Source organism: Dinoponera quadriceps, unplaced genomic scaffold, assembly GCF_001313825.1.
Source record: "Dinoponera quadriceps isolate SergipeBrazil2010 unplaced genomic scaffold, ASM131382v1 scaffold781, whole genome shotgun sequence".
In the NCBI taxonomy this organism is placed as follows: Eukaryota; Metazoa; Arthropoda; class Insecta; order Hymenoptera; family Formicidae; genus Dinoponera; species Dinoponera quadriceps.
The window spans coordinates 658372-681049 of record NW_014555039.1 but is presented as its reverse complement, the minus strand read 5'-3'; the positions used below and the strand labels follow the sequence as shown (position 1 = coordinate 681049).

Sequence of the window (22678 nt, the reverse complement as noted above, 5' to 3'; positions counted from 1 at the left end):
TTCTACTTAAATGGCCCGTTCTTTTTAGCTGCACTGCTAAACTGGTACAGTAAGTGACGTGAGAAAACATATATTTGTTTCACTTCTACTTATTGCCTAGTTCAACAGTGCAGCTGAAAAAAAACAGGCTCTATGACAACGCGTGATAGCGACACGGTTATCGAATATCTGTCACGAATACGATTTGCGGTAGTATCCTTTTGCTAATATTCTTATGCCTTTTTTTTTATAATTATTAATTCTAATTTCCTATAATCTTTTCATATATTTTCATTTATATTGAATTTTCTGTGACCAAATATTACAAGTAATATCGGAGTCGTGAAAGCAATCTAACCTCAAAACGCTTACTAAGCAATGTAACTCAGAAGCATCGATTGATTAATTTCTAATAATTGTGACCTTTCAGGCTAATGTCAACCTTTGGCTTCTGAATTTTCAGGTATCTACTTAGGGCATGTAGGTAACGTGTCATGGTAATTTGTTGGAAATCGATGTGTGATTTCTGTTAACTAGTACAAGATGAAACCAAAGATGACCATTTTGAGCTTGTTCGTATTCTTTTTCCTCACAACGTCAGCCAGTGAGGTTCAGAATACACCAAAAAAGAAATCATGGCGTGACAAGGACATACGGGATATGACAGAAGCAGATCTAGAACATTTATTGGATCAGTGGGAAGTAAGGCTTTTCTTGTTTAAATCTTCTAATTTTTTTATGACATTTTTTCTGAGACATGACCTTAGGTGGATAAAATAAATTTATTCTTTTCTGTGATATTATATTCTAATAAAATAATATTATATTTCAGGAAAATGAAGAACCTTTAGAACCAGATGAATTGCCAGAGCACTTACGGCCCAGTCCGAAAATAGACTTATCTAAGGTAACAGATTTCTGTGCTTGTATCAGACCTCATGATTGTTAATTAAAATATGAAATATATTTAATCCATTAACTTCTGCATCCATGTATAATTTATTGTACAGATAGATACTACAAATCCAGATAACTTGCTGAGAGCAACGAAAAAGGGAAAAGGTGTTATGATGTTTGTGGATATAAGGCCAGATATTTCAGACGAACAGGCTGATGTTGTAATGCGTATTTGGCAGACCAGTTTGCAAAATAATCATATCATTGCTGAGAGGTAAGATAATATATGTAACAGTATTTAATATATTACATCATCATTGATGATCTGATGCATACAATCATTGGACTCTATATGTTGTAACAGTAGAAATGAGAGATTACTATTCACCAAAATATTTTATATATATTTTTTACTGTATTCCTTTTCACAGATATCCAATCGATACTAGACGGTCAATATATATGTTCCGTGAAGGATCTCAGGCCGTTGATGCTAAAAATTATTTGTTGGAACAACCTGAACTATCTCACCTCACTCTAGAAGGGCAGACTTATTACAGGGATCTGCAACAACAGGTAATGACTCATACTGCACCTCTTTTTTTCAATCTACATATAATACATGAAATAAGAAAAATAATAAAATAAATGTTGCTTCTCTTTCAGGCTGCAGCCGATGAGTCAATAAAGAAACAGAATGCGAAACGAAGCAAGGTCGATTTGTAACATCGCATGCTTGATATTTCCGCGTAAGCATTTCTCTCTTTCTCTCTTTCTCTCTCTCTCTCTCAAACGTTTCTACTTATACACTTTTATATAGATATTTCTTTCGGACAATATTTTCTCGACATTTGTTAGCGATACGATTGTTTTTATAAAGCACGATGTTATATACGCATCCACTAGAACATATGGATTAAATAAAATCGCTCTTATATATACTATATCTATATCTGAAAATATTTATTGAATAACATAAAGCAAGCAATTCCGCAAAGAACATGGAAGAGTAACAAGTGTCATATGCTCATGTTCACTTATTCGCACTGGTCTTGCTGGTTGACTCCAACTGGACGTCGTTCATCGCCTTGACCTCTCGCTGAAGTTCCTTTACCACAGCTGCAAGAGCATGCGGATTCACTCCGTTTTCACATAGCCTGATACACATGCTCAGGGTGGTCGGATCTAGATTCGTGTTCAGCAGCTTGGAGATCTGGTACAAAGTCTGGAACGTCTTACGAGCGGCATTCACCTGGTGGCTCACAGGCTCTGGCATGCTGGCTCGGTTACGTTCCTTTCTAAAGATAGAACATTCGTGTTGTGATAGTTTCTTATTGAAAGCGTGCAAAATTTACCTGTATTTTGTGCTTTTCTGAAAAAAAAAGTTTACTTCTACCTAAAAATAGCTTAGCTACTGCTTAAAAATTAAGAAAAAGATGCGAGAGCGCTTAGGTTAGGACAGATATTCGGTTGATTTTGTAAGATAGAGACTTGTCAATATATTTAAACAACAAGTGAATGTATTATTTCCTTTAATATTATTAAAATACTCACTCGTCGAAGTTAGACAGTTTTATAATAGATGATTACAAACATTGGTCGCAAAATGATATCACTTCTTATTGTCAATCTTGAACCGCCATAGAAATGTAAATATGTCAAATATTATCACTAGACAGCGATTGGCTACAAAGGCTGCGTTCCAAAACCCTACTTGCCAGGTAGATTAGGTAGATTTAATCAACCAATCATGATAAAGAAATCTTTACTCTTTTCGCCTTGATTGGTGAATTAAATATTACTCTATTAATAGAGTTTCGGAACACAGCCAAGTAAAGTTAAACGGGAATAAACCCACAAAGGCTTTAAAACGCTCGAAGAAATGCTATGATTGGTCTATGCCGCTCTTCGAATAATTTGCAATATCAAATGGATCTTACCCACGATTACCAACATATTTTTCAGATTTTTTGTTATTGGCTAGGTTATGTATGACAGGGATAGTCAAATGTTAATGTGCTCACAGTAAAGAGACGAGAATTGGTTGACATCGTTTTGTTTTGCCAAAGCCAACGTCAATATAAGACAATATATGTAAGTATATAGTGTAATAAAGTTAATCTCACAGTTATATTGAACTTTTAAAAGGGAGGCTTTTGAAGAAAAGTGCATAACTTTATTAATTCACCTAGCTTGCTTGACAATATAAATACTTGATAATAATAATTATATACCATTAGTTGATTATCACTTTTGAAGCGTTTAGGCCCAGCAACACAACTTTATTCTTTATACGAATTATTACGCTCCTCATACTTTTACAGTATTTTAGTAAATATTTTATTCTTGTTAAAGAATGAGTAATGAAGAAACAAATGAAACAATTGAGGATGATCTCATCTTGGAGGACTTACATAAATTTCCGTTCAGTAAGAAGGAAGAACAGATGAAGTTACTGAAGATTCTCTTTAAATATGGATATCCTCTTGAAACCTTTCCTAATATGATGTCTGCGGAGAAATTTGAAGAAGACATAAAAATAACGCTCGAGAAACTGCATATTATATTTAAAGAAATGCCTTCGTTGGTTCATTGGCTACAGAGTAAGTTATTTGAAAACACAGAGTCGGTGCCTATGGCGTTACTATTCATCGAATGGTACGAACAGCATCCTCTTCATAAAAATAATCATGCTGAATGTAACTACAGGTATGTATAATAATGCATTTATCTAATTCTAGATTGTTAGCAGCAAGTTCATTCAATTTGGAGTTCTATTTAACTGCCAGACACAACTGTTTATTCTGTTATGATTAACTGTACATCGTTACTGCCAACCTGGGATCGATATAATCTTAACATCTTGGCAATCATTTTTCAACTTTTACCTTATCAGACACATGAATTCTTGATTTCGAATGTTAAACATTAAAGATGAAGGCTGATCGACCGACATTTTTACAGAGAAATATATCACTTTCTTTATAAGCTGACAATGAACCAAGTTCCCGCACCCATTTCACAGAAGTCTGCAGAAGTTCTGTACACATTAATTACAGAAGTATTACATGAGGCATGGCTGGACAAACAACAGGATCTTGTGAAATACTGTATTGAAATTTTCAAATACAGCAGAACACTCAACAGACGCGTGTATCGAGGAAAAAGTTAGTTTTTCTCAGAATTTTCTTACATCAATTTTGATAAGATTCACCTTGTGATGGAGTTAAAATGAATTTTTAATATTTTTGTTTTTTTTTCAGGAAGAATTTCCAAGGAACAAAACGTATAAAACTGCTGATAGATCTAATTACTTTAATATCGTTATATATAATCTCGTGTCCTTTTTTACACTTTTTCATCATGATACTTTTACATTTTGGATGTGTGTGAGTAATCGCATCATCTGAAAGGGTTCCAAGACTGAAGGAATAGGTTCGTTTATCTTAATTAACCGTAAATAACTTAATGATAACGTTGCGAATTATAAAATAAAATTGCTGTCTATTCTATGAATATTAGAAAATTGGGTTTCCTTTTGAGAAACTCCTCTCTTACATAAAGGCATGTCTTTTTCTTAACACGTTGAATGTCGTGATGATCATTGGTGACTGGTACTATGATATACCATCACGTTAAATTACGTACAGAATATAGTTAAACTGCATCTAAAAAAAATCGGCTGTACGACCAATAAGGAGTCAATGAAACGAGATAAAAGAGATGCGTTTCGAATTACATTTCTTTAATGTCTCCTTAATAATCGACCGTCGGTTAAGTCTTTGTACAATCAATGGGAAAATCAATGCGGCAGTCAACGTGTTAATATGTCCAAGTTAACATGTATCGATATCTCTCCCATAATTTGCGCTAGTTGTATTATCATTAATTGTTTAATATTTCCCAGGCGTCGTCTTCCAACTTGGAGTTCCAGTTCTGTGCTTTATTGTCTGTTTCGAAACTGATCAGCGATTCTTCCTTCTCTTTTGTCGGCTTCTTCGAGGTCTTGCTCGTCTGCTTCGTATCATTGCCCCATTCCCAGTCGCAATTCGAGGTGTTGCAAGAACCTCCAGTAGACGAAACACTACCCCTGAAATAAGCAAAGTATAAAATAAATTTATAAAATTAATTTTATACCTTCTTTTTATCATGTATATTTTCTATATATTTTAAGAGCAGAAATGTCTACATATTTATCAGCAAAAATGCGAGAGACTCAAAATCAACTTACTTCGAACTGGAACTTCTCACGAGAGACGACTTTTCGTTGGAGCGATTGGTCTGTATAGAGTCATTATTCTGGTATGTATTACTGGAACATTGATACCGGTCCGTGGAATCATAGTGGTTTTGTTCAGCTGAATTGGTCCCAGCGATGTCGCCCCATCCCCTTCTACCTAAATCTCCCACCTGTGCATTTTTTGCTGTTACGAGCGGTTCACAACCTTACTTTAAGATATAAGCAATAGACAAATTGACCTATCATAGTCGTTTGTTAGGAGAATAATTGACTGTAACTTTGGTTAACTTGCGTACTTCTTAAGTCTTAAAATAAGGTTGTAGATAGAAGCTTAAACTTTTTTAATTTAATTAATAAACAACATAATCATAAGCAGAACTCGAGAAAATAAATGTTGGAAGTAAATTAACTTATACCTTTGCAGCTAAATGATTGACCTGGGCTCCAACTTCCTCTAATAATGTACCATCGCGAACCTAATGATGCGATTTAAAAGAAGAAACAAAATGAAAACACAACGAAAGTGACAAATGTTGTCGAACAATGCATATTAACAAAAGTTAACTGAGATTAACAAGGAATTATGTGGAAAAAATCTACTGCGGAAAAATGACAATTTATAATGTAGTATCAGATGTCACAATAATACCTAAATCACTTGCCTTTTGTGTCGCGATTCCTCCGATCTTAATGGCATTCTCGGTAGCCTTGCTCGCTATTCTCGACGCCGAGGAGGAAAATATTGACCAACCCTGCAAAAATTAGCTGTCTTACGTCAATAGTTCGACTACTAATTCATCAAATCTGTAGGATCTGATTAAAGATTAAGATAAAAAAAACTATACAGTTGCTAATGAAGATACTGCATTGTCGAACAATTCCTGGGATGAACTCTTGGGTGGTGGATCCATTTGGTAGCCGAATCCTCCGTACTTGCCACCTTGACTGGGAGGTATATTCCTACCAAGGAAAAAAAGGAACCAATATTAGAAATTGAACTGGTATTGTTTAATTATTCATATCAATTTTTAATTACTTACAACAAATTATTAAAATTCAATGAAACTATATTAATAGCTTACAAAGTGCATGAAATAGATGAAGAAATTGCAATTTATATAATTTGAAACTGCAGATGATTGGATATAGAGAATAGGATGCAGAAACATAAATCAATAGCTACTTACTCGGGACGATTTGCATTTTCATTCTGTTTCCTCGTAAAAAAAGACTCCGTTTGTGTCTTCAGGCTGTTTGTGTCCATATTCTGGTAGGAAGTCTGGGACAAGTCACTCTGATAGGAATGCTCTTGTCTGCTTTCAACGTACATGGAGGGCTGAAAATCTTTAGCTGCCGAATTACTCGGACTCCAGGGCTCTCCTCGTGCCAGTGTAGCGATCTAAATGAAAGGGTTTTTCATATATGATTCCAGGATTATCATACTTATACCTCAAGTTTATAATTACACGATCAGTATGTGTATCTCACTTTGTCCCTGTACAATGCGGCTGCCTTTGTATTGTAACGTTGCGAGATAGACATGGACTCGTCCCAGTCAGGTTGCTTCTCGAAGAATTCACGAGCGTTTCTGTTGCCGCCTACTTTCATCTTTTCTAGTTCCACGTCTTTCCACTTGTCCATTGAGACAGAGCGGACGAACGACAAGTGAACACCCAGGCCGCGATGCTTGCCGGAACACTCCAGACATATCCAGATCCCGTATGTCACGGACACCCATTGTGGATTATGACTACCACATTCGAAACATTTCTAAGAAATGCACAAATGCATATGAAATCTCAATTTCAGGGTCAGCTGTTGCAAGTAATTTATACAGGTTTTTTTTTGTACAAGTATTTTTACAAATATTTCTGGTTTTAATGAACAAACTTTGGAGATATCCATCACATAAACATTTGTTCTGCTTCTAAGATAAAATTGATTATATATAGCAGGAAATATTTCGAATATATCATCGTTTCAATGCTACGTAGGATATTTTAATACATATTGCAAAGCATTTTTTATATTAAAAATGATAGATATAGAAAGAAAGCCCTTTGATAGTAAATTATGATTCAAAGATCAAACAATGTCAGTACACAGATGTAAGTCTGCAGACTTATATTAATATCTAGCGTATATTTGGTCCTTTCCCTTCATACGAAAATAGATGTGTTATTATATAATATATTCATATTTTATCCCAGGAAAACTTACATTATTCTCGTCCCTCGGTTTCAATTCACCTAATACTCGTCGCGTCCGTGGACTGGCCATGGTCACATTTAATTGTCAAGGGGCTCTAAAATACGAAGTTAAGGCGGCGCTGAGCAAAGCGACGGCAACTGATTCTGAGATTCTACGGTCTCCCAACTTCGCGTAAATTGCCTCTCCCGCTGACAGAATGCAGGATTTAATACGCGAGACAGCAAATCGAGATACAGAATTAACACTTGAAGATTCATTCATGCGGAATATCCGAGAATCAAATGAAATTTGAATATTTGGAAAGTGGTGCAGTATAATATCGCATATCGAGGCGAAAGGTATTCACCTTACGGCTACGAAGCCATCGTCCGTCGGATGATTCTTCCGCGGGATAAGGGAACTCGGGATCCTACGTGGACATATTGGAAAGTCGGACACGACTCTAGCGCTTATGAACGCTCGTAGCGTGTGGCATATCCCGATTGACGTCATAAGGGGGTTGCTCCCCGCGAGAGGTCGTGCCAATCTTGACCGGTTGTCGATATTTCGTGTTCAATCGATATCGGTTGACATCGCGATAACGATTGTCCAACTTCGATAACTTGCGATATATTTCAAATAAGTATGGACGATAGCGAAAAGTGGACGAAAGGTGAGTTCCGCATAAAATACTTATTTATTTTCGGTAATAATTGCGTTTCTTGCCGTAACTCATTAAAATTGACTGATTACTAACTACTAATTGAATTGTTATGATACGATAGAACTTACTCACGTTTTACTCGCGTAGTCATTTATGGGCTTCACAATTATTAATTTTGAAGTTTACTTACCGCGATATTCGGGTGCTCTTGTACTTAAACACAAAAATGCCTTACAAGTCGAAATATTCATGTATTTATTGTTTATTCGTAAATAAAAAGCGTATCATTGGGTAGCCGCGAATAGAGTAGAACAGTTAGACTTATAATCTTTATTTACGAATGCAAAATCAGTAACTTTCGTGAATATTAATCGTCACCGAGAGTACAGTTATTACAATATTAATTAATAATAGTTATATAGCCGCGGATATATACTCGAAATTATTACACTTGTAAATATATTTTGCTTAACATTGGTATGTAGAGTCGCAATGTTCATTTATACAGAATCAAGAATGAACAGTCATCTATAACTTAATGTCTTAATTCTCTACAATATTGTGTTCAGTATTTTACAATTCTGCGTTTAGTACAATTGAAATAAAGACTTTAGTACAGTTAAAATAAATAAGATTAACTTATTTACAGTCGATAGCCAAGGTAGACTAGAACGAAGCAGACAAGTAGAATAGCTGTGGAATTCAGAGGTAGGGGATTGGGAGGTGCACCGTTCGTTCCCCAACAGACATCCAGCTTGCAATTGGACGCCAGTTCTCCAAATTTGCTCTTCAAAAATTCCCAGTCGCAGAGTCCTACCATACAACTTTCATATTGTATTGGTTTCTCCGCCAGGTAAAACATTACTTTATTGCTCTCTCTACTGTCGTTACACCTGCAATGTTGAATGTCTCATAAAGATTACAATTTTTAAATATACATATACTTTTAAATATAAATATAGAGAAAGAGATCTTTATACATGACTTAAAAAAAGAAAGCAAAGACATAAATAGAAATCTATCCGTACTTAAAAATTTACTTAAAGACACAAATAAAAATCTATCCGTACTTAAAAATTTTGTAAAAATCTTGTGATTTCTGAACTTGTAATTATGAAAATTGTATCACTATAAATTTTGCAAATACACAAATTTAATATTCGATAATAATTAAATAATCAATTTGATAATAAAATTAACCAAAGTCGATAGAACTAAATCAAATGATAGCGAGGAATAGTTCATGTTTTTTAATAGGAGGACGATGTATACTCACTTGTAAAATACTGCAATTAGATTCGCAGCAAAAGAGGATATTAAAGAGGTTCTCCACTGTCGTTGGGCCATATCCTTGTAGTTGAAGGCGGTTAATCGTGTCTGATCTTCATTTATGCCAATTGTGGTCAAGAGATTTTGCAGACTGATAATGTCGCTGAAGTAGAAGATGCCCAGGGGCTCGTTCGACATTTCGTCGCGTGCTACATTCCTAATTAAAATATATATGCATATTTATAATAACATATATATATGTAATAACATATATTATTGATACATACTCTTTAAAAGAGAAAACCCAATTTCCACTCTGAACAAAAAATTAAGAAATATCCTATATAGTTTTGTATAATTGATTGTAATAAATTTCAAGAATTTCAAGGGAAACATCGAAATTTTCCAGGTCAAGACAGCCGAGATAAAACCTGTTAGTGAGAGAAGTACCAAAAATGTTGCATCATATCGTGCAACAACGGGCATCCCAGACGAGTGTTAATATCACGTCCGTAGCCTGCTTTGTAGTAGTAATCAAGGTCCTCCCTGTACTCCAGAATTCGAAGTTCTTCCTTGCTAAAGACTGCACACCAAGGCGACAGTTTGGTGACCGTCCAAGCCTTCTCGTATCGACACGCATCGTACATAACATCGATTTTGTCTGCAAAGATGCAAGTAGAGCTCTCATTGATGAACTTTCGAAACGATCAGATATAAAATTATTAATAGCGATCAAGTCGGCGGCCAATCCTGTACGCACCAACGGAGATATCATAGAGAAATCCCAGCCGTTGGCTGACGTTATGCACGAGATTCTGAAATAGTGGTCCAGCGGTGAACAGGTCGCGCTCCGTACTTTCGTATGATTGCTCGTGAGCGTCGTTCTCCCACACACCGCACGTCTTGTATGCCTGTGGAATCAAACGGAGAATATTCCAGGGAAATCTCGAGATTACGATCTTCCTGACTGTTGCCTTACTTTTCGAATTTCGGATTCTCTCTCTCTTCCTCTCTCTCTCTCTCTCTCTCTCTTTCTCTCTCTCTCTCTTTCTTTCTCTACCTCTTTCTTTTCTATAAGTCTCATCTTTTACTTTTATCTCTAACAAATCTATATATTTCTAATACCTGATACTTAAGGTTGGTTAAGTTAATTTTTGTTTTAAAAGTTATTTTAAGTTAAAATTAAAAAATTTTTTTAACCAATTTTAAAAGTTAAAAAGACATAAATTTCTGCTCTTAGCACGATTTCTTATTTTTTATTTTATTTATTTTATATTGAAAGTAGCTCGCTGCTATGATCTTAATATTTATGAATTATTTGAACTTATATAACAAAAGTTAATAAGTTCAAGTTAGTGCATTTTAAATTAATTAGTTCACATTTAAAGTTCATTTTCATTTAAAATTAACTAAGTTAAGTTATTAACTTTTAACTTAACTTTAAACTGAGTAATTAATTATTGGACCCTGCTAATACTTTTTACAGGTATGAAAGATTCAACAATGAAGAGACACGGATCACTCACATTCAGCAGAGTGTCGTTCAGAGTTGTCTCCTCGGGGATCACAGCGTCCCTGCTCCCGAAGAGTCCTTCCATGAAGGATTCCATGCTGCGTTGCGCCTCGGTGGCCCGAAACTGAAAAATCAGTCGCGTTCCATCGTTGCTTCGTGACTTACTCGATCTCTTACTTATTGACCAATCGAATTATCACTCGATATTGGATTAGCCACGTTAATTGTCGCGCTAACGTGTTTGCGATCGGGAGAGATTGCAATCGTGGAATGGACACCTTGTAATTCCTGGACGATATGTTGCCGAAGACGGGCTGCAGTAACTCCGGGAAGTTGCTCTGCAATCTTCTCGCCAAGAGCCTCATGTCTTCGACTCCCTGCGGCGTCAACGCCTTCGCCCGCACCGGCCTCAGGTATTCGTTCGTCTGCCATCTCTTGATGTTGTCCAAGTCCTGGTTGCACATGCGACCCTCTGCGTGAAGCGCATTAGCAAGTGATTAGCGGCCCGAGGTAAGTCGATGTGAGAAGCACGCGAGGAGACCTGCTTGGAAGGACTCACCGTTGCGCGTTTCGTGATTGTGCACTATCTGCTCTCTAAGATCGGTCAGGGCGTTAATCTCGTCGATCTCGTGGAGGGTTGGGCAGCGAGTGCCATACGCAGCTAACATCCACATCTGCACCGGCCGGCAATCTGTTCGAACAAAGAATTGATGATAATGATAACAATTATGATAGTTGATCGAATTAAATATTAACTGCTCTTAGTATATATGAATATAGTAGATTATTATCATGATGTGTGTGTGTGTGTGTGTGTGTATGTGTGTGTGTGTGTGTGTGTGTTCTTATGATGAAGTAAACCAAAGATAAATCAAAGCCAAAGCTTTGATATCTCCGCGAAACAATGTTTCTTTCTGCTCTAATTATATATCTTTGAAAAGTTTTTATATTTAGATATAATTATTATTTATTTGATTAATTAATTTGTTCGATCAGCCATCGGCTGTTTCTTACTCGGCACCGTCTGGAATCGAGTCTTGCCACCGTGGACGAAGTGGTAGGCCGTCTTGGTGGCCATGTAGAGGTACGGATCATCCTCATAAGCGAAACAGTAGTCGACGTCGCGTGCGAGCACGTGGTGGACGCCCGAGGAGGCCAAGAGCGACGTCAGTAGCAATAGCGGCACGGACATCGTGCGGAGGTTGTCGACCTGCGATTTCATGCAATCCACCTTCAATCTTTGAACACCGGCTAAGCGTATTTTCGTAACGTTAACGCTCACGCGGGTGTGCATGAATCACGTGTCCCGGTTTGTTCCGGTGCTTGCAAACTTTCATTGCAACGTTCGTGAGTCTCCTGGCGTTAATGTCGTTAATCCTCGCATAACAACGTTCATCGCAGTCGCACGCATAATAAGGTGAGTCGGATCCTACCCGGTAGAAGCATTTTGTAGTTTTCCAACTAATTTTTTCTATTAAGCATTTTTTATTTTCACAATAATTTAGGTAATGTTTAAAGATATATGTTATATATTCAAAAAAAAATGTATATATATATATTTATTTATTTAGAAATATATTTTATATATTTAAAAATATATAAAATATATTGCAAAATATGTAAAATATCTGAAATGTTTCACAATCGCGCAGAAGTATTTAGTAAGAAGATTTAATCAATCAAGTCAAGAAAAATTAAATCAATCTTTTGAAACATTGATTTTATGTGGATTTTACAAATATTTTGATATAATATTTTACAAATATCTTTAAACTGTTGATAACTTGATGATACAATATTCCTAAATATTAATATTAAAGCGTAGAAATATTATTTTCGATATTTGAGTCAAATATTGTTAACAATTACGTTGCATATAATATTAAGAACTACATATTTGAAAACGTTACATGTTAGAAAATATGTAATAACGTTTGTATTAATGGATTTTTTGCTGCACTGTGTTAGAATATGGATCCAGTTGGATTCGACTCAATCTTGTTATTCGACGGTTAATTATTAGAAACCAACACTCTCGCAGGTATGAAAGAAACGTTTTTCCGCCACGTCCTGCGATAATTTCACAAGAGGAGGTAAAACTGATCACCTCCGCCATTAGAGAGAGATAATCGTCGGCGGGCGATCTCGACGAAGTTTAATGGGTCACGCGGGAAGCTTCCGGGAAAAAGCGCGCTTTTCCTTTCGTTTTCCACGGACTCCCGCTGTAAACCTACATTTCGCCGACGATGGCGATGGCTGACGACATCGTGGAATGTAACTTATTGCCGCGCGGTTGCGTAACCGGAAGCGTTCTTCGCGCTTCTACTCTCGTGCGCGCTAAGATCAGCGCGCGAGAGACGGCGGAGTGCGCGCGCGCGCACGCTAACTGCGCCGAATCGAAAAGATAGGATCAACAATAGGTGACAGATTTAGCTGACGACACTTACGTGACTCAATTGTCTCTCTCCGCCTTGTGTCACCCATTTATATGTAGTTACTCTCGCGCAGAAGAACATACCTCTGTTCACGTTTCAAGGGCACAGGGGATCTCTCTCTCTCTCTCTCTCTCTCTTGTGTCTTGCGGGAGATTCGAGAAACGAGTGCTGGAAGTAGCAGAGAAAATCCGAACATCTCGTAACTCTCTCCTTTCTCTTTCTCTCTCTCGTCGAACGCCCGTAAAGACGCGGGGGATCCGCGTCGGGATTCACTTCCGTGAGAATGTAATATTGAAAACCGTGTTGAGGATAGAAACGCGAGAAGGCCAAGGATAACGTCGAGCGAAAGAGAGAAGACGCGAGTAGAATTACGTTAGCGGCAGCGAACACGTTGCGCAATTGAAGACCAGTTTCCAACGTGCACGCTGGAGATCTCCCTTTTTCGTTGTCGACGATATCCCCCGGTGGTAGACTTTGTAATCGAGGATCATCGCGAGACGGTGTTGTATACAGAAATAGCCTGGACGTAAGTCCACGATATAACGCGATTGACCACGACTTGGGCGATTAGCGGAACCTTCTTTCCCTCTAACGACTCTGCTTCACTACTTGGCCTACTTATACCTAATTTCTCGTGTCCGCGAGTACCAACGTCATCCAACTTGGCGCTCAGCAATCATATTTCAATGTGAAATCCATTATACGTCGGTTGCTTTTACGCGCTACTTTGAAAACCAGCGTGGCATAATACGGCGCAGGATCGCCCNGGGGGGGGGGGGGGGGAGGATCTCCCGCGCGAGACGAGAAATAGGTCGGAAATGCGGATGAAGATTTCTCCTCCCGCGTGAGGCTCTGCGTTTTCGAGCAAGTCAAATTTGAAGATCGAAAAAAGCAGGTGATATGTAATCTCTTTGGTGTAACCTTTAATGGGACTTTTCATTGACGAACTGATCACAAAGTCGGGATGATCCTGATGTTTTACACAGGGGAAAAGATTTCTTTAAATTTTACATACATGTTTGCCTGCTTGGGTTTGTCTAATATATAAACAACATAATTTAATATTAAGTATTTTGTGTGAACAAAAATGCTTTATTATAGTGTATTATATTGTTTGATAAAAAGGAACAAGAAGAAATAATACTTAAAGAATAATATTTCGAGGAATTAAAGATTTAGAAGAATTAGAAGAAATATATTTAATTTTCAATAAGAAAAACTGATTTAATTATAGATTAAATATTGCTCCATTGAAGTGAAAAAGTTCTTTAATATTTTTCTAAAGTAGTATTACTTCTTTCGAATAATTTATTATTTACCATGTTCGGACGAAAATACAAAAGATATGTTATTTGTCGCAAAAAAGATATTTATTGTTTTGAGCAATCAGGCAACTCCTATTCGTTGAACCAAATACTCGCTTGTTCCATTCCAAAAAGCAAGTTTGTTTCGATTAAATAAACCTTATTAAACCTGAAGAAAATTTTTTCTCCGTGTACAAACCACTTGTCCCTTGGCAATAGCCAGCTCAATTGTCCTCTGATATTTTCCAAATCAGATGCGTCAGAGTGCTCGTTCAATCCGCGCTCCGATCTGATCACATGATAGCTACTATAAGGACACGTTGCGTGAACGAGGTAATTGAATGTTACCCAAGGTAGACATGGCGGCAGGTGTTATTAAATTCCCTGAGTTGTGAGAAATCGATTTTCTGGAAAACCGTACCCAAGGCGGATAAGCTTCCGCATTTTCGCGGTGCACGCTTGTTTGCACAACGTATGAACATGTTTTTCGGCACAGAATTGTCCTCCGATCGCGGAGGCCGGGGTATCGCGATGATAAATTACGGCGCGCGTGCGCCTGTCGCGACAATTGTTCACGAAAGTAGGACGACGACGTTGGTCACGCTCGATGGTTCTTAGCAGGAGCAAGCGCGGAGTATTCGCAATTATTCGCGCGAGCGTTCGCTCGTATTTTTCAGTGAAATTCGCGCGACTCATCGTCCGCTCGATTCACCACCGCTGCTCGGGAGCCGCGCTCTGTCGCGAAAGCGAACGCCGCTGCATGAAGCGCACTTGCCGCCCGAATCGCGGGAATTCGCGGGGACTTTGCAGAGAGCTCACGATCACGCGACACATGAGACCGACGGTGATATTTGATGTGCAAATTAAGTCGTCATCTCTCATCACGAGCATGGGCGAGCGAGCGTGCGCGACGAGTGCGCGATATGTTAATTTCACGTTAACTTTAAGGCCGCGAATTATTCGTTTCCGGCCGATGTTACGTCGCACGTCATTCACCGATTTGGGAATATAATTAGCTTTTCGAGTATCCGGCGAGAGAGCGACGTAAGGATCTCGAGGATTCGCTTGTTGGTGGCTCGTTTCGAGCGTTTCTCTCGTATCGAGAAATACAAATGAGCGAGAAATTCGGGACTGGAGCATCTGAGAGCACTTGTGAAAGAGCGTCCTTAAGATGACGAAGTGTAAAAAAGTACCAACGCCTGGACGCGTGCCTAAGTCTGGACGTTCTTATTATTCTGTTCTCTAAGTGTGGATATTTAAACTTGCAATATAGAACAATACGTATATATTCCATGGGGTGAAAGTTTAAATGTCCTTCTCCTCGTTAATCAGACCGGAGGGAGACTCGATTCGATTTAAATATTCACATTTATGACACATATAAACATCGAAACAATAAGTAAGTTCAGAGTTGGATACGTGTCCAGACATTGGTACTTTTGCCTTGATATCCAATAATCAATGATAACTCCAATATCTAGTAATTTCCGATCACGAGGGATCATCCGAAATTTCGTAAGAATCCAGCGACTGAAAAATATTTTGAATTTAAGTTGAACCCGAGAATGATATTTATGAACGAGGATTTAAGTGCTATTTAAAAAGCCATCGATGTCGCGTCCTACGACCTCGGGAAAAAAATGATTATACATGAATTTCGTCTCTATACAGTCGTATGTAATCAAATGTGATTATACATGTTCTACGTCTAAAAAATGCTATGCGAATATAACTGAAATAAATACTCATATTTATGGCTGCCCACGATGTAAACACTTAATTGAATCAAACCATTTCTCTCCATTCTTCATTTAACAATATTTTTTTACTTCATATGGACATGTATAATCACGTAGCCATGTAGAAACACAATTCATATGTCAATCATGCATAGTTATATATAATTATATGTAATTTTATATGTATATAAACTTTTTTTTCCGGGACATGAGAAATCTTACAGATCCGAAAACCAAACTAAGAGACTGCCGGAGGCAGTCACACAAACGATATAATGCGATCTACTCCGACACTGCTCGGTGGGAGTTTTGTGCGCGAGTTAACTCCCGCGGCTATTCTACTTTCAGAAGCGAGCCGGCGCAAATTCGGCGTGATTCGTACGTACGTGCAACGATGCGATCCACAGAGAGACGCCCGCCACGAAGAGGAGATAATCCGAGGATCCAGAAGACGTCACTCGCAAGTTCGCAGGGTGCGGCTGAAACGGACTTTTACTGCCGACGCCTCTCTCTCTTTCTCAGGCGTAGGAAGGAAAATCGAAAGCGAAACGAGCGCGCGATTGTGTGTACGTGTCAATAAGCGAGTTAATTGCGAATGTAAACAGGTGAACGGTAGGTGTACCTAGGCGCGGTCACCGCGAGCACCGTTCGCCACGGCAGTTCGTGCGGCACTGTCGCCGCATCGTCGCGAGGTCGTCGAGCTCCGTTGCTTCTAGCAACCGGCAGCAACCTAGCGCCGGTCTAACGTTTCAGATTTGACGTACCGCAACTTTTTCGACCTGGTTAGGGCCTTCGGCGTCCCAATTCGAGCCCTGAAACACTGGAACGAGTCAATTATGCGCCTGTAAGATAAGAAAACACGCCTCTCGCCCTCCCGCCGCCGCAACGTCCGGGGGCGAGCAACCCTCTGGCTGTACCTAGGATACGTTACCCTTAATTATTTGCTTGCTTGAGCAAGGGAGAGATAATTTTGATAGCTCAGGGTGAATAAATATAATATTTCAAGCCTGTTACAAGATAGAAAGTTTCCCCACAAGGCTGCGAAATACAAACTTCGGCTTCTCGTGTAATTTTCCGGGAATCGGAATGACGAATTCGATCATCCGCGCTACGTCGGTTATTAGTACACACTACAGGTCGCTGTACATGAAATATCCAAATGATAATTGCATAATATAAGCACTTTGACGAATAATTAATAAATATTCTTAATATTATATATATTAATGTATATTCTCTCTCTCTCTCTCTCTCTCTCTCTCTCTGCTAAATGACGATATATCATTATTAAGGGTTTAACCGCTCAAAATTTTTGTATACTTTTTTTATTTAAATAACTTCTTCACGTACAACAGCCTTCACCATGCAACAATCCGGTGTAATACAGGTGAACGAGTTTGCTGTAAATTTACAAATTCGTCGCCGCTCCAGTTTCGATTCGAAGTCGCTCCAGTGTTCCAGGGCTGACCCGGATACTTGTGGGTTTGCGTGCAACAAACGTTCCACTCTCTCTTTCTCATTGATAATTCCAACTAAAGTGAACTTTTATTTTACACTAGACCAGGTCAGGAACAATCGTTTCGTTATCGAACACCGTCATTGGTGTCGGCACGCGTTCGCAATTCACTCGATTTCTGTCACTCGATTTTTCTCTTTCTTAGCTACGTCACGGTTTTACAAAATATCTTTTTTCAGTTCTTAGCAAAGTTTCATATCGCAATTGCCCACAACAGGGCCCAGCGTTTCCTTCAACTTCGCCCAATCGCACACCCCGTTTTCGCAACCTTCCAGAGTCACCGGCTTTTCGGCCAGGTAGAAGGCGACTTTGAAGGGGGAGTCTTCGGAGTCGCACCTGAAACGAGAAAACGATCGCGCCTGTAGAGAAGATTGAAGAAGAGTCGCATCCGTGTTCTCGAAATTTCTTAGAGCGGAATGATAATGGAACAATCTTTAATAGCTTGTAACGTTTTTTAATATGCATTTTTTAACGTTGCATCAACGTCATTACGATTAACTTTAGCACTTCTATATTTCTAAAGATATTTTTATAGTATTTCAGTGGGTCGTATTATTTGATATTTTTTTAAATATTATATTTTTAGAATATCAATTGATATGCAAAAAATCAACATTTCAAGATGTCAATTCAATGTTCTTTGTTTTTACTGGAAGTATCTTCACTCGAAGCGAATGAAGATACTACTACTTAAAATCTTAAGAATGATGTTTTGCTCAAGTTTAAAGTGGCCAGACAACACACGATATTTATAAAATATTTTGTAAATATTTAAATGTCCGGGAAAGTCAAGTATGAAAAAGATTATGACGAATATTCGGAAATATTTATAGAAGAATATTCTTCATAAATAACTAAAACATGGTTTTACTTGAGTGAAATCATATTTATGATTATTTATGAAAAATACTCTTCATAAATATTTCTGAATACTTGTCATAATCTTTTTCATACCTGACTCCCGGACATTTGGATATTTATGAAATATTTAATATCTATATTTTTAAATTATTTATAAATATTATAAGCCGTTTGAGCGGGGGATTTACATTCCAAGTGAAGAATCGCTCGAATCCCGACCGGGCTGATTTTACTGGAGGAATTTCACCCCGAAAAATTTAGAGAGAGAGAGAGAGAGGGGGAGAGAGAGAGAGAGAGAGAGAGAGTCTAGTCATACCTATGGAAGACGGCCGCGAAGTTGGTGGCGAACGGCGTCAACAGGGACATCCTCCATTTCCTGTGGGCCATGTCCTTGTAATTCCAAGCCGTAAGATGTTCGGCGTCCTTCGCAATGCCCAACGCCGTGTAGAACTGCGCCGCCCCGGCCGAGTGCGCAAAAATAAACGAGCCCTTCGGTTTGCCGGTGTCCTCTTCCTCCTCCTCTTGCTCCAGTTTCCTGCAAGATCGAACACGGCCTGCTGGAATATTAGAAGATAACGGGAAGAGCATGATTTAGTTTCCACGGATCACGGAAGGTGTATCGAATCTCACGCGAAGCGATCGACCATATCTCGCACGGTATGACAGCCGAATTGCCGATTGATCTTCAGCCCGTAGCCGGAGTGATAATAGTGAAAGAGATCCTGCTCGTATTCCAAGACGCGCATGTCGTCGTCATCGAACACGGCACACCAAGGCGACAGTCTATCAGGCTGCCAGGCTTTCTCGAAGCGGCACGCGTCGTACAGCAGAAAAACGTCGTCTGGAATCGTCAATCGGGCGCGTCGTCGCGCATTATTTCACAATGATTGATCATTCGCAATTCGCAACGATCGGACGCTCGGGGATCGATCAATTGCTCGATATCTATTTGTTGCCAACTCGCCTTTGTTGATGCGACCCGCGAAACCCAACCGCCGATTCACGTCGGTGACGACCTCCGCCATCTCTGGGCCGTCGATGAACTCCCGCAACTTCTCGATGCCTCCCGTACTATTCATCTCGTCTAACCACGGCCGGCAATTGGAGATCATCTGAATGTTTTTTTTTTCGCAATATTAATTATATGATATATTTTCGGACGAATGAAGAGAGACTTTACGATCGTGGGAGAATCGAAAAACAAGTCGAAAAGTCCTCACCTTTATCATGACACTGTCGTTCATTAGGCCGTCTATCTCCATGTCCGCGACGAAGTCATCGCCGAACGCTCCTGATATGAAGGAAGTCATGCTGGAGATGGTGCGTTGAGTGTTCGTTGATCTAAACTGCAAAGCATACGCAAGTCAGCTGAATCGATCGCTAAGAAATTTGCTCGTTTCGCTTCCTGATGACTGTTGTGTGACTGACAAAAAACGAAATATCTGTTTGCAGCAACGAGTAGAGGTGTGCGAATCGTTCGAATTCGAATCGAGTCACTGTTGATTCGATTCGAGTTCGTCTTCGAATCTAAAATGTTCGAATTCGAATAGTTCGATAATTCCGAATCATCGACAATTCGATTTCGAATCGGTCACGTCTTTCAATATGGTTTCATTTATATTGGCAAATGACAAACGGATAGGTTTCAAAACTGGTTTTTTAAAACTGCAGAAATTAATATTTTTGCCTACTTAGAAAAAAATTTTTAATATCATTGAAAGTACTTTATCATATTTAGATTAAATTGTAATGTAAATCCTGGAAAATCTGATTCGAATTCGATTCGATTTCGAACATATTATAAAAGTTCAATTCAATTTGACCGTGCAAGTGGTTGATTCGCACACCTCTAGTAACAAACAATAATGAGTATTAAAGCGGAGAAAGAGAGACAGAAAAACAAAAGTGAGAATTAAAATAATAAGCGAAGACAAGAAACAAAGGTCGATCTTTCGAATTCATTTTATCTTTCAATTAGTAATCTTAGAGAATGTATATGTAATAAATATGAAATATTCCTTCTAATAATATTGATAGTTGTTTGTTCATGTTCGAGATGCAACTTCATTATTGAACCGTCCTGTATAACGAATAAAAAGAAGATTGCATGAATCTGCGCATATAATTATCATTGCTTGTTTTTCTGGTTTCTTATTTAAAAAACCAGTTTTCGATCGATCAGTTTTAATTAATACGAGTCTTCTTCCGTAGTTAGCGTTTATTTTAACGTAAACCGTCATATAACCGTCATATAACGTCGTATTACCGTCGTAATAGTACATACATTATTTGATATAAATCATCCATTTGACAACCACAACAATCATCTATAAACTACATTGACTTTTCTTCTTTGACTTTTCAAAGAACTTCATTTTAAAATAAATATTTCTTTATCTGTTTCGTAAAAATAAAAATAAAGGAGCTTTTTAACGTAAACTTCTTCAGGCTAATATAATCATAAAAAGGGATAATTAATCGATCAATAATCCTTATTCAATCTCTCGTTATACCTTTAACTAATCACCTTATAATTTTCAGGCTTATTCGCGTCAAAGAGCTCCGGATATCTTGCTCGAAATCTCTCGCCGAGTGTCGACAAATCTCTTTCGCCCTGCGAAGTCAGGTGCTTGTGATTTCGGGCAATAAGACCTCGATCGGGACTCCAATTCTTTAGATTCTGTAAGTCCTGATCACACAAGTGTCGTTCTGCGAATCGAAGAAAGAATTGAATGTTATTCGTCGAATGTTATTCGTCGTCGTTCGATTCGTCGTTACTTTTTAGATTGTTCGAGCGATAGAGAGTTCCAAAAATGAATACTTTCCGCCTTTTTATCAGCATCAAATAGCTGTTCTCTTCTTATCATAAAATATAAATATAGCCTGAAGGACCTAGAAATTTTAGTATTAATTTACTTACGTTTCATAATCTCGTGATTACCCACGATAAGATCTTGCATGTAAGTTAAGTTTAACATACTCAGCATTCTGTTGCGATTCGCATATCGCGTGCCGTGTCTACAGTACATCCATATATATATTGGTTTACAGTCTGAAAACGGAGAAATAGCTTTTAGCTTACGAAGAAACAGACTAAGGCGTTTCGAACTGATTTGGCACATGTTTGACGCGTCCATTTTTTTTATTATTATACTTTTAAGAAATGCTTTTATTAAACGACTTTTATTTTTTAAACTAGCACATGCTCATTTCTATCACTATTCTACACTAATACTACTTCTATCACTATTCTACACTAATTATATATATATATATATAATTTTTTTTTAAGAATAGTGATATATAGATATCATAATATATATAGTGATATATATATATATATATATATAATTTCTTTTTAAGAATAGTGATATATATATGACAAATTATTTATTTCTATTTATTAAAAGAAAATTTTATATACATAAATTCTCCTTTTTTCAATTTTATAAGTCTTGGTCTATACTCACTTGGCACATTAATGCGCTCCGTAACATTATTACTAACAAAGTGATACGCTGTCGTTGTGCCGGTGTAGATGTAAGGATTGCGGTTGTCGGCGTAGCAGGACTCATCCTCCTTCGACACGGCATCTGTCGTTAGGCACACCAGAAGGAAGCAACATAGGAGCTGTCGGTGCATTTTAGAAGAGCCCATATTCGACGACGGACACTCTTGTCGTTTATAAATTCGATACGGCTCGAGTGCGTTCCCTCACGAGATTCGTCCGACCGCCTCGGCGGAAGCAGCGGGCCTGACTGGCGGAGAGACGTCGCGAACGATGATTTCTCTCGACTCGTCGTCGTCGACACACAACTATTTCCGTGACCTATGCGTGAAGGGCGGGCTCCCATAGCTCACACAGGTGATTGGTTAATTTAACGTAAAATTTTGTAATTGGTAGTCCAGCAGAGACACTCCAGACTCCAGCCGATGTGAGTGGATGTGTGCTATCGCGCCGTGCGCTAACGGACGCTCCCCGTGTATCGTATGAATACCAGGAGTCATCTTCTTTTCGTCTCGCGAATTATCTTAAGCGTTATCTGATTGTCGTGATCACGCCTCAAGCCG

The 22678-nt window shown here is 38.3% G+C and overlaps 6 protein-coding genes across 10 annotated transcripts; 2 read left to right on the top strand and 4 right to left on the bottom strand.

Annotated features, from left to right (window-relative positions):
- Positions 1-59: 59 nt before the first annotated feature.
- LOC106742814 (LDLR chaperone boca) lies at positions 60-2073 on the top strand. 4 transcript variants are annotated; one of them, XM_014616096.1, is made up of 8 exons: positions 60-189; positions 410-442; positions 517-681; positions 812-886; positions 990-1150; positions 1308-1452; positions 1543-1625; positions 1858-1876. In XM_014616096.1, exons 1-7 carry the CDS (start codon positions 133-135, stop codon positions 1600-1602), a joined length of 696 nt encoding a protein of 231 aa, XP_014471582.1. In that variant the 5' UTR covers positions 60-132; the 3' UTR covers positions 1603-1625; positions 1858-1876. The 4 variants fall into 4 exon arrangements, with proteins under 4 accessions (XP_014471582.1, XP_014471580.1, XP_014471579.1 ...); XM_014616094.1 differs by lacking the exon at positions 1858-1876 and adding an exon at positions 1982-2073 and having other exon boundaries at positions 61-189; XM_014616093.1 differs by lacking the exon at positions 1858-1876 and having other exon boundaries at positions 62-189; positions 1543-1820.
- On the bottom strand, positions 1816-2534 carry LOC106742815 (mitotic-spindle organizing protein 1-like). Its single transcript, XM_014616098.1, has 2 exons — positions 2431-2534; positions 1816-2174 (listed from the first exon to the last, which is right to left on the bottom strand). Exon 2 carries the CDS (start codon positions 2150-2152, stop codon positions 1910-1912), a length of 243 nt encoding a protein of 80 aa, XP_014471584.1. The 5' UTR covers positions 2153-2174; positions 2431-2534; the 3' UTR covers positions 1816-1909.
- Positions 2535-2713: 179 nt separating this feature from the next.
- On the top strand, positions 2714-4228 carry LOC106742895. The gene is made up of 4 exons (XM_014616252.1): positions 2714-2970; positions 3232-3585; positions 3841-4043; positions 4140-4228. Exons 2-4 carry the CDS (start codon positions 3233-3235, stop codon positions 4166-4168), a joined length of 585 nt encoding a protein of 194 aa, XP_014471738.1. The 5' UTR covers positions 2714-2970; position 3232; the 3' UTR covers positions 4169-4228.
- On the bottom strand, positions 4178-7801 carry LOC106742894 (ADP-ribosylation factor GTPase-activating protein 1). Its single transcript, XM_014616251.1, has 9 exons — positions 7674-7801; positions 7337-7421; positions 6605-6886; positions 6304-6515; positions 5962-6076; positions 5779-5868; positions 5533-5592; positions 5108-5286; positions 4178-4966 (listed from the first exon to the last, which is right to left on the bottom strand). The coding sequence occupies exons 2-9, from the start codon at positions 7394-7396 to the stop codon at positions 4762-4764; spliced, it is 1203 nt and encodes a 400-aa protein (XP_014471737.1). The 5' UTR covers positions 7397-7421; positions 7674-7801; the 3' UTR covers positions 4178-4761.
- Positions 7802-8285: 484 nt separating this feature from the next.
- LOC106742884 (multiple inositol polyphosphate phosphatase 1-like) lies at positions 8286-16932 on the bottom strand. The gene is made up of 9 exons (XM_014616233.1): positions 16617-16932; positions 11767-11962; positions 11312-11443; positions 11031-11224; positions 10766-10876; positions 10000-10150; positions 9690-9900; positions 9247-9456; positions 8286-8863 (listed from the first exon to the last, which is right to left on the bottom strand). The coding sequence occupies exons 2-9, from the start codon at positions 11942-11944 to the stop codon at positions 8614-8616; spliced, it is 1437 nt and encodes a 478-aa protein (XP_014471719.1). The 5' UTR covers positions 11945-11962; positions 16617-16932; the 3' UTR covers positions 8286-8613.
- Positions 16933-17535: 603 nt separating this feature from the next.
- LOC106742854 (multiple inositol polyphosphate phosphatase 1-like) lies at positions 17536-22450 on the bottom strand. Of its 2 annotated transcripts, none has more exons than XM_014616168.1 (8): positions 22078-22438; positions 21528-21659; positions 21135-21316; positions 19828-19953; positions 19572-19719; positions 19238-19448; positions 18924-19142; positions 17536-18082 (listed from the first exon to the last, which is right to left on the bottom strand). In XM_014616168.1, exons 1-8 carry the CDS (start codon positions 22262-22264, stop codon positions 17929-17931), a joined length of 1359 nt encoding a protein of 452 aa, XP_014471654.1. In that variant the 5' UTR covers positions 22265-22438; the 3' UTR covers positions 17536-17928. The 2 variants fall into 2 exon arrangements, with proteins under 2 accessions (XP_014471654.1, XP_014471655.1); XM_014616169.1 differs by having other exon boundaries at positions 17995-18082; positions 18924-19161; positions 22078-22450.
- Positions 22451-22678: the final 228 nt, after the last annotated feature.

What these genes read in the sequence shown, in the direction of transcription:
- LOC106742814 (XM_014616094.1), top strand. Translation starts at nt 133, where the DNA reads ATGACAACGCGTGATAGCGACACGGTTATCGAATATCTGTCACGAATA. An exon ending in ATTTATTGGATCAGTGGGAA is followed by an intron (nt 682 to 811) that starts GTAAGGCTTTTC and finishes ATTATATTTCAG; the next exon opens with GAAAATGAAGAACCTTTAGA. An exon ending in AATCATATCATTGCTGAGAG is followed by an intron (nt 1,151 to 1,307) that starts GTAAGATAATAT and finishes TCCTTTTCACAG; the next exon opens with ATATCCAATCGATACTAGAC.
- LOC106742815 (XM_014616098.1), bottom strand. Translation starts at nt 2,152, where the DNA reads ATGCCAGAGCCTGTGAGCCACCAGGTGAATGCCGCTCGTAAGACGTTC.
- LOC106742895 (XM_014616252.1), top strand. Translation starts at nt 3,233, where the DNA reads ATGAGTAATGAAGAAACAAATGAAACAATTGAGGATGATCTCATCTTG. An exon ending in CATGCTGAATGTAACTACAG is followed by an intron (nt 3,586 to 3,840) that starts GTATGTATAATA and finishes ACATTTTTACAG; the next exon opens with AGAAATATATCACTTTCTTT. An exon ending in ACGCGTGTATCGAGGAAAAA is followed by an intron (nt 4,044 to 4,139) that starts GTTAGTTTTTCT and finishes TTTTTTTTTCAG; the next exon opens with GAAGAATTTCCAAGGAACAA.
- LOC106742894 (XM_014616251.1), bottom strand. Translation starts at nt 7,396, where the DNA reads ATGGCCAGTCCACGGACGCGACGAGTATTAGGTGAATTGAAACCGAGG. An exon ending in GAAAATGCAAATCGTCCCGA is followed by an intron (nt 6,077 to 6,303) that starts GTAAGTAGCTAT and finishes TTTCCTTGGTAG; the next exon opens with GAATATACCTCCCAGTCAAG. An exon ending in GAGGAATCGCGACACAAAAG is followed by an intron (nt 5,593 to 5,778) that starts GCAAGTGATTTA and finishes TCGCATCATTAG; the next exon opens with GTTCGCGATGGTACATTATT.
- LOC106742884 (XM_014616233.1), bottom strand. Translation starts at nt 11,944, where the DNA reads ATGTCCGTGCCGCTATTGCTACTGACGTCGCTCTTGGCCTCCTCGGGC. An exon ending in TATCGTCCAGGAATTACAAG is followed by an intron (nt 10,877 to 11,030) that starts GTGTCCATTCCA and finishes CTGATTTTTCAG; the next exon opens with TTTCGGGCCACCGAGGCGCA. An exon ending in CTAATTGCAGTATTTTACAA is followed by an intron (nt 8,864 to 9,246) that starts GTGAGTATACAT and finishes TCAACATTGCAG; the next exon opens with GTGTAACGACAGTAGAGAGA.
- LOC106742854 (XM_014616168.1), bottom strand. Translation starts at nt 22,264, where the DNA reads ATGGGCTCTTCTAAAATGCACCGACAGCTCCTATGTTGCTTCCTTCTG. An exon ending in ATAAGCCTGAAAATTATAAG is followed by an intron (nt 19,954 to 21,134) that starts GTGATTAGTTAA and finishes TATGCTTTGCAG; the next exon opens with TTTAGATCAACGAACACTCA. An exon ending in CGCGGGTCGCATCAACAAAG is followed by an intron (nt 19,449 to 19,571) that starts GCGAGTTGGCAA and finishes TGACGATTCCAG; the next exon opens with ACGACGTTTTTCTGCTGTAC.